Here is a 19,663-nt window from a genome sequence, read left to right as displayed (position 1 = left end):
GGGGCGGAGCCACTGGCTCCTGCTCCTTCTCCTCCTCCCCCTCGGACTCTTTCCGGAATCCTCTCTGACTTCAGTTTGTAACTGAAACGATCGGACTTTGTGCTGATTGGACGGAACCTGTTTGGATTCCGTCACCGTGACGATGCAGAACTTGTACGAACCGAGCCGCCGTCGCTGTGTGAGAAAAAGTCGGTCTCACGATGATGATGTAAATGTTTCCGTTTTCCGTGTTGTGTTCCCCCGGTGGTCACATGGTGCACTGCAGGTCACCTTTAAAGACAACTTGCTTTTTACGTGTGTTAGTGTGTGTGTGTGTGTGTGTGTGTGTCTGTGTGTGTCTGTGTTGGGTGGATCCACACACCTCAGACGACCCACAGCTTTTTCTTAAATCCTCCTCAAACCTGAGAGACTCGTTAGTTGGAGACTGACGAGGTCTGAACACACACACACACACACACACACACACACACAAATGGGGCGGGGCCTGCTGCTGTCAGACACTTAATTACAGTGTGTGGAGCGTTAATCCTCAGTTTGTCTGACGAGAGCTTCACCTGCCCACAGGAGGGCTGTCGACTGAGCTCCTACACACTACACCTACACAACTTCTACACCTACACATCCATGGAGCACCCACAGCTTTTCCTTCCTTGTTGCCCTTCAGAGATGAAACAGTGACTCAGTAGATTTTCATCATGAGTCAGCAGGTCAACGACTGTTTCCACTGACCGCTTGTGATGAAACCAGTTCACCCTGGATCAGAACCTGGAGAAGATCCTGATGAAATTGAATTGATACAGAGGTCATGTGACTCTGCACATGGGCATGGTCCTCCAGTGGTGCATTGTGGGAGTGGTCCTCCAGTGGTGCATTGTGGGAGTGGTCCTCCAATGGTGCATTGTGGGAGTACGTCCGAATTGTCCCTCCTAACTCCTTAACTATCGACTTCTCCTGAACCCCGGAAGTGTTTTGTGTGGCGGCCATGATAAGGACTGTCTGAATTCTCAATAAGCAAAGGAAAGGAGGCTCGTTGCTTCCTTTAGAACCTCCTGTAGCCGAGGAACCACTGATGCTTCCTTTAGAACCTCCTGTAGCCGAGGAACCACTGATGCTTCCTTTAGAACCTCCTGTAGCCGAGGAACCACTGACGCTTCCTTTAGAACCTCCATTAGCCTAGGAACCACTGACACTTCCTTTAGAACCTCCTGTAGCCTAGGAACCACTGATGCTTCCTTTAGAACCTCCTTTAGCCTAGGAACCACTGACGCTTCCTTTACCAAAGGAGACCAGCTCATGTTCTCCCACAATTCCTTGAGGCGACAACATTTAAAGGAACCCGCTCATCGGAGCTTCAGGGAAACTCAGGATGACTGAAAAAGGAGCAGATCATGTAAGTTACCAAAGTAATAATCTGCCTAGAACAACTTGAAATCATCTAGAACCCAGATTAACTTTTTGTAGTCCATTTTCAGAAACTTGTAGTTCTTTCCCACCATGGCAGACGTCACTAACTAGAGCCGCCGTCGCATTATTATGACGTCACTAAGTGAAAGTCTGACTTCCACACCACCATGATCACCTTTACTAACTCCTTTAGGAAGCCTCCTAACACCTTTACTAACTCCTTTAGGAAGCATCCTAACACCTTTACTAACTCCTTTAGGAAGCATCCTAACACCTTTCCTTACCTCCTTTAGGAAGCCTCCTAACACCTTTCCTTAACCCCGTGACGTCATCCAGGGGTTTAAGGTAAAGTCGATAGTTAAGGAGTTAGGAAGGACAATTCGGACGCACCCTGGAGTCCCTCCTCCAGTGGTGCATTGTGGGAGTGGTCTTCCAGTGGTGCATTGTGGGAGTGGTCTTCCAGTGGTGCATTGTGGGAGTGGTGGTTTCTTGAGCATGTTTGTTCTGTGTTGTGTGAATGTTGCTGGGCAGCATTTCTCTCTCTCAGCCTTTTGATACGAGCCGACTCAGCATCTAAATTAAACTTGACTAGAAAAGAGGCCGAGTCATGTCTTCTGTTCTCTCACACACACATACACACACACACACACACACAGACACACACCTTGTGTTTCTGTTGTGTTCTCTAGTTTTGTTCTTGTGTGTGTTGTGTTGAAGCCTAGATGTGACCTTTGACCTCCCAGACACTCTTCTCACCTGAAGGAGGTGCTGTGCTCAGCTGAGCCAGCCGGCCAATCAGCAGCTGCTCCATGTGAGGTCATCACTTTTTATGGCAGTGATGATTAGAAAAAGGCGGAGTCTTACCAAACATCTGGACTCAGTTGAGAAGAAGCAGATGACTCCTCCATCGCCTCCTATTTTTTATTTTCTCCCTATCCTGTTCCTCCTGCTCCTCCTCCTCCTCCTCCTCCTCCTGCTCCTCCTCCTTTGTCTGTATGTCTGAAGTTTTGCTGGCTGAAGACGACACATGTTGCTCAAAGGTCCCTGAGCAGTACTTCACCCCCACAGACAGACCTCCTGCTGTGCTGTACAGAGGTCACACACACACACACACACACACACACACACACACACACACACACACACACACACACACACACACACACACACACACACAGTCCAGATGAACGCACCATGGAAACTTCACTCTTGTTTTAATTGATTAAAATTTCTCTGGTTAATATAGAGAAAATCTGAAGACCCTCCAATGTTCTACAGAACTGTTCAGATGTTCTACAGATGTGAGGAGGAGACCAGAAGAGTTCTACAGATGTTCTACAGGTCAGGAGCTGCTGGTGTCACCCCCCCCCCCCACATCAATGTGGTTATGAAACATCTGGCAGGAGGTTTGGCATCGACTCGTTTGGCAGTTTCTCCAAAGTGAGGAGGAGCTGGTGGTGGGAGGCAGAGCCGGAGTGACCTTTGACCTCACTGCAGAGCTCCTCATCAGGTGACCTCACCCTTGACCCAAATGGAGCCTGAGCAGAGTGGGGTCAAAGGTTAAACCAACCTGCTTTCTGTGAGTGTGTGTGTGTGTGTGTGTGTGTGTGTGTGTGTGTGTGTGTGTGTGTGTGTGTGTGTGTGTGTGTGTGTGTGTGTGTGTGTGTGTGTGTGTGTGTGTGTGTGTGTGTGTGTGAACCTCCCAGCTGCAGCAGATGTCCTCTCATGTTGAATCAGCTCTTCAGGGATTTAAACCCTCGTCTCTCCTTCAACCCACAATCAGCCAATCAAGAGGGCCAACTGGGTTAGAGGTTGCCTCTCCTGCTTTTCCTCCTGCTGCTGCTCCTTCTCCTCCTGCTCCTTCTCCTCCTGCTCCTCTTCCTCCTGCTCCTTCTCCTCCTCCTCTTCCCCCTCCTCCTGCTGCTCCTCTTCCCCCTCCTCCTGCTCCTCTTTCTCTCAGTCTTTCTGTTCAGGCAGATATGAGTGTGTTTCATGCAGTCGTCATGGTAATAGAAAGGACTGTCAATTAAATGAAGCAGGTTCAGATGTGTGTGTGTGCGCGTGTGTGTGTGTGTGTGTGTGTGTGTGTGTGTGTGTGTGTGTGTGTGTGTGTGTGTGTGTGTGTGTGTGTGTGTGTGTGTGTGTGTGTGTGTGTGTGTGTGTGTGTGTGTGTGTGTGTGTTGCATGCTATTTCATCACCTTTCTTACGCAACAGCACTGCAAGCTGTCTGCTGTGAGTCACATGAAGCGACACTGCCTCCTGCTGGAGAAACAACAAACTGCAACCTGCAGAACCAGACCCAGAGGAGAACTGGAGAGCAGCGACGTTCTGGTGGACTGATGAGGAATCAGATGCTGTCAGGGGAGAGAAACTATTACGAACTGCCGACTGACAAAATCATCCGTGGGGTGGAAAGTCCAGGTCTGCGGATTTCAATGAAACTTTGCGTGTGTTCCTTTGAATTTTGACGTTCTTCTCAGGAACATGCACAGAAGAGTTTTCAAAGTAACAACAAACTAAACACATTGTTGGAAAGTACAACTTGTGTACTTTCCAGACATAGGTTACTTTATATGAGGATATACGTTGTTACCCTGACAATGCCCTAAAAGGCCATGGGTCACTTTTCCTCTCTCTCTCTCTCCGTTTCTCCGATAACGAGATCATTTCAGTGGTTTTCTCAAGTTATTTTTCTCGAGAAAACGGGATTCGTTTTCCTGAGATAACGAGAAAAAGTGACAACTCAAGTTTGATTATTTTCTGGCTCTTCAGCCAGACCAAGACGTGACACGCTGCCACTGCAGACAGACTGGTGACTTCAGCCTCTTTCTGTGTTGCTTTTCGCTTTTGCACCTTTCTAGTGAGCTTTCTGGTTAGAAGTTATGAAGCATGGAAATCAAAAAGTATTTGTCCAGGTACTGTAGGACTGTGATAATCAGCCTCCTGCAGGTTCCTGAGCCTCTCCTAGTGCAGGAGCAGCCGTTTCTCCCCAGACTGAATCGGTGTCTGTGTTCTGGAGCAGCCAGGAGGAGCTGGGCTCGGCCGTTACTGCGTTGATCCAAACCAAAGAAGCGTGAATGTGCTTCTGGAACAACAACCAGACCAGTTCACTTTATGACCGAGGTACCTATGGAGCATGTTATCCATACAGCCTCGCTGAGACGGGCCTTCATGGTGCGTTCAAGTACACCTCGGTTGCTTTTTTCTCATTTACTTTTTTTAAACTCCTTGAACTGTCATCGCTGTCTTGTTGCTCAGGCCCCCAGGTACCATGTAGAACAAGAATGGGGAGCAGTTTTATGAAAACTATTTGATAGTATTTGTATGTGTTTATATTTCTTTTAAATAATCATCCTGTACAGCTATATATGTATTGGGTGTGAAATCAAAAACTATTTGCGTTTTGACTGTACTGTAGTACTGCCATGATTAGCCTCCTAATGCAGATACCTGCTTGTGTACTCCTGCAGGTACCGGTATCGCTCCCTCAAAGACTGGACCGCTGTCTGTGTTTTGGAGCTGGGGTCTGCACTGCTGCCTTTATCCAACCGAAACAGCTGTTATTGTGCATCTGGAACAAGAACCAGATGATATGAACCCGTTAAGTTGCAAGTTTTATGTACTTCAGGTGGGGACAGTATGGGAGACGGAATGCAGACTACTGGAGAGACTTGTTCCAGGAGCTCCAATCACTTCACTTCAATGGGGGATATGGTTGAGAAGGGTTTTTTTTATCTCACTCACTCACTGACTCACTCGTGTTTATTTCTATTTTACAGAAGGATCTGGACGTTGTGATGAGAATGTGGAACACCCATCGGATCCGGCCAGGTGCTGATGGACATGTTTGTACCATGGAAAACCTTTCGTCATGTTTCATGTACCACAACTTTACCAAGCACAGGACGACCTCCAGCCCGCTGGCCATAATGCTGCTGAGGCAACCGGACGCTGCAGCTGAGGCCCTGAACAAGAGGACAACTGTCGGAGTCACATTAACCTCCACCGGGAAAGATTGGAGTTCTTTCACAACAGCCGTTGTTAAAAAGTCAAGCCTACTGTCAGCATATTTCCAATTCCTGTGTTTTTTACCCGCCTGTTCTCTCATTCTCTTTGCACAGTTTGGACGAAACATACAGTGGATGCATCATAAAAAAAATAAACAGCATGTGTTAATGTTAATGTGTGTTGTTTGCATGTCCTTTAAATCCAAGTGTGCTTCACAAATACCCTCATTTTCTTAAAGAAATGATACATTATACATGCTTAATGGCTGCAAATGGCATTATTCAATGCTTTAGTTTAATTAGAAAGGTAAAACAATCATCAGGTCATTTTCTGCCGCATAACTTCAGAAAAATAACACGACACTCTGAAAACCTACCTGGATGTTAAAGTTTATTTATAGATCTTCTGACTTCCACATCCAGGCACTGCACAGAAAAGAGTGTTCTTTAAAAATGTTCTTTTTGCTTGTGAATAACCCCAAATGGAAGAGGAATGTAGTAAAGCACGTGTTCAGACCCCTGTGGGTCAGTCGCTGTGTGCTGGCTCGCCGGCTCATTTCTTCTCTGCAGGCTCCTGGGTGGTGTCATGTGGAGGGTGATGGAGTACACCTATGTTAGGTGTACTTTCCTTCCTCCTCAGCAGAACGCTCCCTCTCACAAACACAGGAGGCTGGCTCCTGCTCACTCCTGGACTGGCTGATGTTCCCACACACGTCACCCATGCCAGCTGGACGGTGCAGTCTTGTGTTGTAGTAGATTCACATCCATCACCCTGGAACCTGCAGTGGTTAAAACAAAAACAGGTGACAATGAAAAGAACACTGAAATATTAAAATAATATATAGCGGAGGTTCAGTCATGGCTGTATCACTGAATGAATAATGAATATAGTCAATGAAACAGGAAGTCTATAAAGATGGTGTTTAATTAGAAAAGGGTCAACTTGTCCAGATTACACAGCGTTTCGTTGTTTACCTTGTCAAGCAACATTTGTTCTGGGTTCTCTTCAGGTATCCCTCGGTCCCTCTAGGCAGCAGGGAAGGGTTCATCCATTGTTGTGCTGGAGAAATGAAATAAATGTCCATTCTGGGAGGCTCAGAACATTAATAACAAGTTGAGAAAACGAGGGGTATAGCTGGTCAAAGGTTTAGGTCGTCCGCATCCCTCAAAAATCCAGTCTGGCCATATGAGCCAGCAAAGAGTTGATCTGGAGACACAGGAAGTTGTTACTGGTGTGAAGATTCTGTCTCAGAATCGGCTCCTGGCTCATTTCAAACTATGAATTTTACATCATTGACTGTAATGAGCACAGATCTATGGATAATAAAGTGGCTTCTGCTATTATTGTCTACCCGGGAAAAAATCAACAATACAAAAGCAAGGTCCTCCTGATGGAAAGTATGGCAGCAGCAGTATTTAAGGAAATCTCTGCTTTAAACTGGACCGCCTGTCTCCAATGCTGAGGGAAAGACAACAGGGCTTCATGGTGCGTCCAAGACACCTCAGTTCCCTTTTGGTTATTATATTTCCTGAAATACACAGTACTTTCATTAGTGTGTTGTTCTTTGACTCTGTATTATTGTTCTACATGCCCCCAAGTACCTCTGTTGTCAATTATCAAGTGGATTTACTCTTGCAGTTTTTTCCACAATTACACAAGTGAATCCCAGCCAGTACATACAGTATCTAATGTGTAATTGTGGGCAAAAAAATGCTAGAGTGAATCGATGTGAAAGCTCATACAGAGGTACCTGGGGGCCTGAGCAACAAGACAGCAATGACAGTTCATGGAGTTTAAAAAAAGTAAATGAGAAAAAAGCAACCGAGGTGTACTTGAACGCACCATGAAGCCCCGTCTCAGCGAGGCTGCATGGATAACATGCTCCATAGGTACCTCGGAGTACGAGCAGAAGAAGTATTTACTACAGAGGGGAGGCGATAAGAGCAGTAACAGGCTCTTTGGCCTTCCGGCTGTCTCACGATCGTCAAAGAATCGTTCCACCTTGGGAGCTGGGATAAAAACTGGATCAGAACACCGGTGGCATATAAACGGAACCCCAATAGTGAAGACAGTTTTGCAAATACACTCGTTTTGGTGTAAACGGGGCTTCATAATGTTAAGTCACATTGCTGTTTGTGTGTTTGCAGCTTCAGTCCAGCAGGCGTCGCTGTTGACTAACGTTGTTTCTCTATAGAAGCTCCACGTTGAACGACAACAATTAAGCGCTAGATAGTTGTGTTTATTAGATATATGTGTTTATCAGAAATATGTTTATTAGATATTTGTGTTTATTAGACATAAATGTTTATTAGATATACATGTTTATTAGATATATGTGTTTATTAGATATTTGTGATTATTAAATATATGTGTTTATTAGATATGTGTTTATTAGATATTTGTGATTATTAAATATATGTGTTTATTAGATATGTGTTCATTAGATATATGTGTTTATTAGATAAACGTGTATATTAGATAAACGTGTATATTAGATATATGTGTTTATTAGATAAATGTGTTTATTAGATATTTGTGTCTATAAGATAAACATGTTTATTAAATATATGTGTTTATTAGATAAATGTGTTTATTAGATATTTGTGTCTATAAGATAAACGTGTTTATTAGATATATGTATTTATTAGATATATGTGTTTATTAGATAAACGTGTATATTAGATAAACGTGTTTATAAGATAAACGTGTTTATTAGATATTTGTGATTATTAGATATGTGTTTATTAGATAAACGTGTATATTAGATAACGTGTTTATTAGATATTTGTGTTTATAAGATAAAAATGTTTATTAGATATATGTGTTTATTAGATATGTGTTTATTAGATAAACGTGTATATTAGATAAACGTGTTTATTAGATATATGTGTTTATTAGATATGTGTTTATTAGATAAACGTGTATATTAGATAAACGTGTTTATTAGATAAACGTGTTTATAAGATAAACGTGTTTATTAGATATATGTGTTTATTAGATAAACGTGTCTATTAGATATTTGTGAATATCAGATTTATGTGTTTGTCAGAGATTTGTGTTAATTAGATATTTGTGATTATTAGATATTTGTGTTTATTAAATATATGTGTTTATTAGATATTTGTGTTTATTAGATATACGTGTATTTAGATAAACATGTTTATTAGATATACGTGTTCATTAGATTTGTGTTTATTAGATATATGTGTTTATTAGATATATGTGTTTATTAAATATAAACATGTTTATTAGATATATGTGTCTATTCGATATACGTGTTTATTAGATATTTGTGCTTACTTGATAAACGTGTTTATCAGATATACATGTTTATTAGATATTTGTGTTTATTAGATATACATGTTTTTTAGATATTTGTGTTTACTAGATAAACGTGTTTATCAGACATACATGTTTATTAGATAAATGCACTTATTAGATATTTGTGTTTATTAGATATATGTGTTTATTAGATATATGTGTCTATTCGATATACGTGTTTATTAGATATACATGTTTATTAGATATTTGTGTCGACCAGATATACGTGTTTATTAGATATATGTCTTTATTAGATAAATGTGTATATTAGATATACGTGTTTATTAGATATTTGTGTTTATTAGATATATGTGTTCATTAGATTTGTGTTTATTAGGTATTTGTGTTTATTACGTATATGTGTTTATTAGATATGTGTTTATTAAATAAACGTGTTTATTAGATATTTGCATTTATTAGATATGTGTTTGTTAAATACTTGTTTATTACATTTATATGTTTATTAGATAAACATGTTTATTAGATATTTGTGTTTATTAGATATGTGTTTATTAGATATACGTGTTTATTAGATACGTGTTTATTAGATATATGTGGTTTTTAGATATATGTGTTTTTATTAAATATAAACATGTTTATTAGATATATGTGTTTATTAGATATTTGTGTTTATTAGATATATGTGTTGATTCGATATATGTGTTGATTCGATATACATGTTTATTAGATATATGTGTTTATTAGATATATGTGTTCATTAGATTTGTGTTTATTAGGTATTTGTGTTTATTAGATATTTGTGTTTATTAGATACTTGTGTTTATTACATATATATGTTTATTAGATATTTGTGTTTGTTAGATGTGTTTACTAGATAAACGTGTTTATTAGACATATGTGTTAATTAGATAAATGTATTTATTAAATATGTGTTTATTTGATATTTGTGATTATTAGATATTTGTGTTTATTAGATATATGTGTTTATTCGATATACATGTTTATTAGATATATGTGTTTATTAGATATATGTGTTCATTAGATTTGTGTTTATTAGGTATTTGTGTTTATTACGTATATGTGTTTATTAGATATTTGCATTTATTAGATATATGTGTTTGTTAAATACTTGTGTTTATTACATTTATATGTTTATTAGATATATGTGTTCATTAGATATGTGTTTATTCGATATACATGTTTATTAGATATATGTGTTCATTAGATTTATGTTTATTAGGTATTTGTGTTTATTACGTATATGTGTTTATTAGATATGTGTTTATTAGATAAACGTGTTTATTAGATATTTGCATTTATTAGATATATGTGTTTGTTAAATACTTGTGTTTATTACATTTACATGTTTATTAGATAAACGTGTTTATTAGATATGTGTTTATTCGATATACATGTTTATTAGATATATGTGTTTATTAGATATATGTGTTCATTAGATTTGTGTTTATTAGGTATTTGTGTTTATTACGTATATGTGTTTATTAGATATGTGTTTATTAGATAAACGTGTTTATTAGATATGCGTTTATTAGATAAACGTGTTTATTAGATATTTGCATTTATTAGATATATGTGTTTGTTAAATACTTGTGTTTATTACATTTATATGTTTATTAGATAAACATGTTTATTAGATATTTGTCTTTATTAGATATTTGTGTTTATTAGATATATGTGTTTATTCGATATACATGTTTATTAGATATATGTGTTTATTAGATATATGTGTTCATTAGATTTGTGTTTATTAGGTATTTGTGTTTATTACGTATATGTGTTTATTAGATATGTGTTTATTAAATAAACGTGTTTATTAGATATTTGCATTTATTAGATATATGTGTTTGTTAAATACTTGTGTTTATTACATTTATATGTTTATTAGATAAACATGTTTATTAGATGTTTGTGTTTATTAGATATATGTGTTTATTCGATATACATGTTTATTAGATAAACATGTTTATTAGATAAACATGTTTATTAGATAAACATGTTTATTAGATATTTGTGTTTATTAGATTTGTGTTTATTAGGTATTTGTGTTTATTACATATACAGGTTTATTAGATAAACATTTTTATTAGATATTTGTGTTTATTAGATAGTTGTGTTTTTTTACACCTGTCAATCCTGTGGCTCCGGCTGCCCTCCTCAACCCAGCAGTGTCGTTTTATTTGACTTAGCTGCTCCCCCCCCCCTCTCTCTCTCTCTCTCTCTCTCTCTCTCTCTCTCTCTCTCTTTCTCTGTCTATGTCTCTCTCTTGGGGCTTTTCCACCAGAAAGAACCAGGTTCTAGTTCTGGTCCAGGGCCAGTCTTAGCACCAGTTCTTTGTCTTTCCACTGCCAAAGCCCCGACCAAACTGCTGCTACACTGGCTCCACTTCGTTGCTGGACCAGAGAGGAGCCAGACTGGGGCTCGACTCGTCATCAGCTGGGGGCGGAGTTATCTCTGGAGTTATCTCTGGAGTTATCTCTGGAGTTATCTCTGGAGCTATCTCTGGAGTTATCTCTGGAGCTATCTCTGGAGTTATCTCTGGAGTTATCTCTGGAGGTATCTCTGGAGCTATCTCTGGAGTTATCTCTGGAGTTATCTCTGGAGCTATCTCTGGAGTTATCTCTGGAGTTATCTCTGGAGTTATCTCTGGAGCTATCTCTGGATTTATCTCTGGAGTTATCTCTGGAGCTATCTCTGGAGTTATCTCTGGAGCTATCTCTGGAGCTATCTCTGGAGTTATCCCTGGTGTTATCTCTGGAGCTATCTCTGGAGTTATCTCTGGAGTTATCTCTGGAGTTATCTCTACCTCCAAGGCGGAAGCGAGGCTGAACCGGCTTTCTGAAAACTGCAGCGAACACGGAGCCCCAGAGAGGTTATAGAGAAAAAATGAAAATAATGTGAGGGAACGATATAATAAGTCGTTCCCTGAAGTTAATAATACGAGGGAACGGGATTATTTAATCCGCGTTCGCGGAGCCGCGGCTCTGGAGATCCTCCTGTCAGTCAGCTACGTCGGCTATAATTCAGAAGCAGTTTTCCATTGTAGTTTATTTTCCACACTTTTCATGGTGACATTATTATCACTAACGTCACGTCCAGGTCTTGTTTCACCTTCTGACCGCCGGCTGAGGAGCTGCAGCCGCTGAGCAAGGCAGTGTGAGGCTGCAGGGGGCGCTCCGCTCCGAGACGCTCTGATATTATTTTCTAATCCACAGAACTTCTTTATAATAAATACTTTTGGTTCATCAGCAACTAAAAAACAAACTACATACTACTGTCAATGAAAGCTGGAGTTTATAGACATAAAATGAGACTTTTAACGGTGAAAGAGAACTTTAATCAGAGTGTTTACCTAGGTTGCCATGGAAACGGCTGTAGAGCAGCGTTCTATCATTCTACACCTCCATTCCTCCATGTTGAAGCTTTTGATTCAGACACGTCCAGAAATAAAGTGAAAGGAGCAGAAAGTCACTATGGAATGTTGGAATGGTGGAAAATAAGAGCCAAACTCATCCGTTATATTTTTGTCCCTCTATGTCCACTCTGGGACTCCGGACTAAAGTAAGACGGACGTGAAAAAACACCAATAGAGAGACGAAGAGACGTAATGTTTTCTGGCTCTTTGGTGCATCCGAGGTTCAGGTCAGACTAGATGGAGCGACCCGGACCAAACCACTGGTACAGTCCGTCTCCTGGTTCCTGGATGAGGCTGTCAGCGCTAAATTGTGGAAATCAGTGACGTATCACCTTTTGGAGTGACGTAATGATGAGGCTCTCACTTGGCTCCGTTAACGGTGGAAAAAGAACCGGTTCTTTGGCGGTGCTCATTTAAGAACTGGACCTGAACTAGAACCTGGTTCTATGTGTCTCTCTCTCTCTCCTCCTGCAGTGCAGCCTTTGATCCCCTCTTGACCAGGTAATGTTCCACTGGCTCCACCCACAATCCGTCAGACTGGTTCACTTCTTACCTCTCTGGGTTACTCAACCTAAACCTTCGCCTTCTCCGTCAGAGATGGGGAAGGTTTCTTCTTCTTCATCACCTACCTCCCCTCAGCAATGTCTTTTTCAGATTCAAAAATTTTTCCACTGCAATGCGGAAACACCCACCTATACCTGACCAGTAAAACCTCCAGACCAGTGACATTTATAATCCCGAGTGACAACCAGCCTTAATCTAAAAGTAACCAGTGTCAATCAACAAGTAACCTGCATTAATCTACAGGTAACCAGTTTTGATCTACAAGTAACCAGTGTCAATCTACAAGTAACCAGCCTTAATCTACAAGTAACTAGCATTAATCTACAAGTTACAGCTTTAATCTACATGTAACCAGCTTCAATCAACAAGTAACCAGCCTTAATCTACAAGTAACTAGCATTAATCTACAAGTTACAGCTTTAATCTACATGTAACCAGCTTCAATCAACAAGTAACCAGCCTTAATCTAAAAGTAACCAGTGTCAATCTACAAGTCACCAGCTTCAATCTACAAGTAACCAACCTTAATCTACAAGTAGCCAGCATTAATCTACAGGTAACCAGCCTTAATCCACATGTCACCAGTGTCAATCTACAAGTAACCAGCCTTAATCTACAAGTAACTAGCATTAATCTACATGTAACCAGCTTCAATCAACAAGTAACCAGCCTTAATCTAAAAGTAACCAGTGTCAATCTACAAGTAGCCAGCCATAATCTACAAGTAACCAGTGTCAATCTACAAGTCACCAGCTTCAATCTACAAGTAACCAGCCTTAATCCACATGTAACCAGTGTCAATCTACAGGTAACCAGCCTTAATCCACATGTAACCAGCACTAATCTACAAGTAACCCGTGTCAATCTACAAGTAGATTACAACAATTCAGCATTAATCGAGCTTTATGCTTCCTTGGTCAGGTCTTGGGGGAACCGAGTCCAGAGAGAACCGGGTCTTGGGGAACCAGAACTCGTATCTTTCTAATGAAGTGTTAGTGTGAAAGGTCCTCTGAGGTTTTATTTTGAAAGGCAGGGAGGCGGGCCCCGGCTCCGTGCCTCCGGTCCTCGGATCTGTGCCTCAGTCATACGTCCCCAAGGCGCAGGACGCAGGACGCACATTTTTCGCCGGTTCTCCCCCGGTTCTCCCCCGGTTCTCTCCCGGTTCTCCGCGGGCCATGGACTCCATCATCTGCCGGGTCCAGTTCCTGGAGGACTCGGACCCGTTCATCTGCACCAACTTCCCCGAACCCCGCAGACCCCCGACGGTCAGCCTGGAGGAGAGCGTCCCGCTGAGCGAGCAGATCGTCCGGATCCACTCGCTACTGGAGGCTCCGCTCAAGGTGGGTCCGCTCACCGGGTACTGACCGAACCGGGCACTAACCGCACTGACTTCCTCCTTCCCGGTAACTTGACACCGAGTCGGATGGAAAAGAATCGGAGGAAAGGATTTAAACTGTCTCCAACTATCGTTAACTTCTATTAAACTATCTTAACTTCTATTAAATAATCTCTAACTTCTATTAAACTATCTTAACTTCTATTAAATAATCTCTAACTTCTATTAAACTATCTTAACTTCTATTAACTATATCTCTAACTTCTATTAAACTCTCTCTCCAGCGTCTATTAAACTATCTTAACTTCTATTAAAGTATATCTCTAACTTCTATTAAATAATTTCTAACTTGTTCTAACTATTAAACTATTTAGAACTTCTATTAACTATATCTCTAACATTTAATAAACTTTATCTCCAACTTCGATTAAACTATATCTCTATCTTATATTAACTATATCTCTAACTTCTATTAAAATATCTCTCTCTTCTATTAAACTTTATCTCTAACTTATTCTACTGATCTCTAACTTCTATTAACCTATATCTCTAACTTCTATTAACCTATATCTCTAACTTCTATTAAACTATCTCTAACTTAATCTAATTACCTCTAACTTCTTTTAACCTATATCTCTAACTTCTATTAACCTATATCTCTAACTTCTATTAACCTATATCTCTAACTTCTTTTAACCTATATCTCTAACTTCTATTAAAATATCTCTAACTTATATTAAACTTTATCTCTAACTTATTCTAATGATCTCTAACTTCTATTAAACTATTTATAACTTCTATTAACTATATCTCTAACTTTTATTAAATTATGTCTCATCTTCTATTAAACCCTCTATCTTCTATTAACTATATCTCTATCTTCTATTAACTATATCTCTAACTTCTATTAAACTTTATCTCTAACGTCTATTAAACTATCTCTAACTTCTATTAAACTATCTTAACTTCTATTGAACTATATCTAACTTCTATTAAACTATCTCCAACTTCTATTAAAGTATATCTCTAACTTCTATTAAATCATTTCTAACTTGTTCTAACTATTAAACTATTTATAACTTCTATTAACTATATCTCTAACTATTAATAAACTTTATCTACAACTTCGATGAAACTATATCTCTATCTTCTATTAAACTATCTCTATCTTCTATTAAACTATCTCTAACTTATTCTACTGATCTCTAACTTCTATTAACCTATATCTCTAACTTCTATTAAAATATCTCTAACTTCTATTAACCTATATCTCTAACTTCTATTAAAATATCTCTAACTTCTATTAACCTATATCTAACTTCTATTAAACTTTATCTCTAACTTATTCTAATTATCTCTAATTTCTATTAAACTACTTATAACTTCTATTAACTATAACTCTAACTTTTATTAAATTATGTCTCCATCTTCTATTAAACGCTCTATCTTCTATTAACTATATCTCTATCTTCTATTAACTATATCTCTAACTTCTATCAATCTTTAGCTCTATCTTCTATTAATCTTTATCTCTAACGTCTATTAAACTTTATCTCTAACTTAATCTTTATCTCTAACTTCTATTAAACTATATCTCTAACTTCTATTAAACTATCTCTAACTTCTATTAAACTTTATCTCTAACTTCTATTAAACTATCTCTAACTTCTATTAAACTATATCTCTAACTTCTATTAAACTATCTCTAACTTCTATTAAACTTTATCTCTAACTTCTATTAAACTTTATCTCTAAATTATTCTAATGATCTCTAACTTCTATTAAAGTATCTCTAACTTATATTAAACTATATCTCTAACTTATTCTAACTAAATGTAACTAGCGGAGCTGAACGGGGGATCGTTGTTCACCGAGCTCCATCATGACGCACCAGAGTCAGTGGAGAAAACAGCTGATTGGTCGGTTCGTGGTGTGTTGGAGCGCGTGCAGGAGAGATGAAAGGGTTAAAAGAGAGAGCGGGCACACCTCCTCTTATCGTACCTGTAAAACATCGCAACAGTGTGCGTGTCACGCAGAAATTAGCACGTGTAATCAGCTGAATGCTCTGTAATGAGCGCTCCTCCTCGTTAAAGTGACACGGTTTGTAAAGGAGGCTGGGACGGAGGTTCCACCATCACTGGGAGGAATCCTCCTTTCACTTCTCATTATGTCGCTCAAACTAAACAGCGGTTCAGTTGTTTCCCTTTAATTTAGCGTTTGTTTGTGTGACGACTGAAAGTTTGTTTAAATGTCTTCAATGCAGGATGAAGAAGTTCTGAAACTCAAACTGTCTGAAACTTTAACTTTAACTTTAACTGCTGATGAGAGAAGAAAGATTTTTCCAGAATATTAAAACGATCGTGCTAAAAGTGGATCTGATCTTTAGAGAAACATCTGGGAGAACACACACACACACACACACACACACACACACACACACACACACACACACACACACACACACACACACACACACACACACACACACACACACACACACACACACACACACACACACACACACAGAAAGTTTCTAAAACCTTCGCCTCTGAATTTTGTTGAAGTATCTGACTCAGAGGAGCTTCTAGATCTTCACTCATTCTGAAAAGCGTTCAACTGGTTGCCATGGAGACTGTCACCGCACAGTCCTCTTTTCCAACAGGAAGTGAAAGCAGCAAGCATGCTCAGTGAGGCTCAACCGCAGGGCCAGAGGGATAGAGGGCCAGATGGGCAGAGGAGCAGAGGGCTATAGAGGTAGAGGGGCCTGCCGGCAGGGTGCAGGGTTCAAACCCGGGGTTTTCTGTTTGTGTCCTTGCTGCGAGGCGTTCCAACGCTGCTGTAATCGGCAGCATCAGTCCCACATCACATTCCACATGGACTCGCTGATTGTTCCCAGCATGCCACAGGGCCCAAGGCTGCTGCTCCTCCTGCAGCAGCTCCTGCTCCTCCTGCAGCAGCTGCTGCTCCTCCTGCAGCAGCTCCTGCTCCTCCTGCAGCAGCTGCTGCTCCTCCTGCAGCAGCTCCTGCTCCTCCTGCAGCAGCTCCTGCTCATCCTCCCTCTCCGCCTCCTGCTACTTCTGCAGACTGAGGAAGTGGGCGGGGCCTGTAAACAGGAGATAAGGTTGGATGTGTTGATAACGACTCCCTCAGCGTTTCCTTCCACTTGTGTTGAAGATGACTACATGCTCTCCTCCTCCTGCTGCTCCTCCTGTTGCTCCTCCTGTTCCTGCTGCTCCTTCTGACAGGGAGCATCTGAGCTCCAGCAGAGGAATGTGGTGGTGCAGGTCCGACTGCTTCCAGCTTCTTACCAGACAGTGACGCATGCTGTGTCAGGACTCCTCCTTTCTTCTTGCGCCTCCTGCTGCAAAGGAGGCGCCTGCAGGATGTGCATACTCAGCAGGAGGCAGCACAGAAAACCACAGTGAGGTGGAGGACTCGGAGATATTTATATATCGGATATATATATATATATATATATATATATATATATATATATATACACACACACAGATCTACATAGAGACACAGATTTAGACTCGTCAGCCCATCAAGTTTGGTTGGTTTTGTTTGTTATGACAACAGAATGTGTTTACACCCATTGTATCACTCACACACACACACACACACACACACACACACACACACACACACACACACACACACACACACACACACACACACACACACACACACACACACACACACACACACACACACACACACACACACACACACACACACACTCCAAAATGTTCAACACAATCTACAGCACTATGTTGTGTGTTACAGTTAAAAGAGTGTGCTACACTGTGTGTTATGTTGTGTTACAGTTGGAGGAGTGTGTTACAGTGTGTTCCGTTGTGTGTTACAGTTGGAGGAGTGTGTTACAGTGTGTTCCGTTGTGTGTTACAGTTGAAGGAGTGTGTTATGTTGTGTGTTACAGATGAGGGAGTGGGTTATAGTGTGTCCCGTTGTGTGTTACAGTTGGAGTGTGTTACAGTGTGTTATGTTGTGTTACAGTTGAAGGAGTGTGTTAAAGTGTGTGTTACATTCGGTGCTTTCAATCGATTAAAAAAAAAGACTAATTAACTGCACAATTTTCTGTAATTAATTGCGATTAATGACATTGTTCTTCTACTGAAGACTGAAACTTGTAATGGATATTTATTCAGGGAAAACCACGGAATTAATGTCGACTCAACACAGAGTCTATATTTAAATTCAAAGACTTTATATAACGTCCTTTTAGCTTTGCATGAAACTGTTTCTCGCCAAGATTAGCAAAATAGTAAAAACATTGATTAATTAATTAATAAACATCAGAAATAATGTTTTGAACTTATTACACGAACAAAGTGGCAATAATATACTGTGATATACGCACGCGCACACACACACACACACACACACACACACACACACACACACACACACACACACACACACACACACACACACACACACACACACACACACACAGTGTACAGGAGAGCCAGGGAAAGAGAGAAAGAGGATAAATCAATATTTTACCAGTATTTCTTCCAGCTTTAGCAGTTTGGTGGCTCCTGGTCAGCCAACATGGCAACCTGCTGTTCTGCTGCAGAATCACTTCTGTGGTCATTAAATTCAACTTTACAAAGTAAAACTAATGACTTTCACTTTCTCAATCAGCCGTCAGGGAACTTTTTAAAGTGAAACTTTCTGCCTTCATATTAATCCACTGGGTATTGCTGGGTGCTGCTCTGTAGTCACGGTGCTGCGCCCAGAGAAGCTGCACATGCCGCTGCTTCAGTTAAGCGAGTTAAAAAAAAACGGAAGTAAACAAAACTGCGTTAATTACGTTAAAAAAATTTGGCGAATTAAACGTTTCAAATCAGTGGATTAAATTAACATGTTTTTGACAGCACTCTTTACGTTGTGTGTTACAGTGTGTTACGTTCTGTGTTAAGGCCCCTTCATCCTCCCTTTTTGAAGCCATAAGAACAAGAAGAAAATTCAGCAGTGACGTCAGCCAGCTGCTTTTTTGGCAGGACTGTTCATACTCCGATAAGAAGCTGTTGAACTCACAGGCCACGCCCCCTCACAGCAGGCCACGCCCCCTCACAGCAGCCACACGTCTGTGAAGCGTTGTTTTAACTTTTCAACTGCACAGTTTATTTCTGTCCTCCAGTGTTTTCAGAAATACATTTGGCTGAACTGTTCCAGTAATAAGAGAGAGTTTGTGTCCGAGCCGCCATGTTGGTCTGGTTCTAACTGCAGGAGCTCAGTGATGCGTTCAGGTGCATCACGTAACTCCGCCCTCCGACATGTGAAAGAGCTGTGGGGCTCGTACAGTGGAGATGTTACAAGCTAAATATGATTAATATATGACTGATAGTCATTAGCGAGCTGGAACACACATGAGCAGCACACGGCAGAGCAGCAGTTTCAGCAGAGCAGCTCCTACACAGTTCAGCCAGGACGGTTGGAACAGCCCAAACTAATCTGTTCAGCCAGAAGGAGGCGGAAGAAGGAAATGAGGTCATTTTGTTCAGCAGAACCGGCACTGCTGAACTCTCTTCTTGTTCTTATGGTGGCCTTTACAGTTGTTATGTTGTGTGGTACCATTGGAGGAGTGTGTTATAGTGTGTTATGT

General features: G+C 40.2%; 1 protein-coding gene across 5 annotated transcripts in view; it reads left to right on the top strand.

Annotated features, from left to right (window-relative positions):
• The first annotated feature begins 13,794 nt into the window (after positions 1–13,794).
• The window catches only part of fhod1 (formin homology 2 domain containing 1), a 35,529-nt gene continuing 29,660 nt past the window's right edge, over positions 13,795–19,663 (top strand). For all 5 annotated transcript variants that reach the window (XM_080492788.1, XM_080492789.1, XM_080492786.1 and 2 more), the window contains exon 1: positions 13,795–14,032. In XM_080492788.1, the coding sequence (XP_080348914.1) occupies positions 13,868–14,032 (165 nt within the window). In that variant the 5' untranslated portion in view covers positions 13,795–13,867. The remainder of the gene's footprint in view (positions 14,033–19,663) is intronic.

This window comes from Lipophrys pholis (genome assembly GCF_963383615.2).
Source record: "Lipophrys pholis genome assembly, chromosome: 2".
Classification (NCBI taxonomy): domain Eukaryota; kingdom Metazoa; phylum Chordata; class Actinopteri; order Blenniiformes; family Blenniidae; genus Lipophrys; species Lipophrys pholis.
The sequence above is the reverse complement of the archived record's forward strand: the minus strand, read 5'-3'. Positions and strand labels throughout refer to the sequence as shown.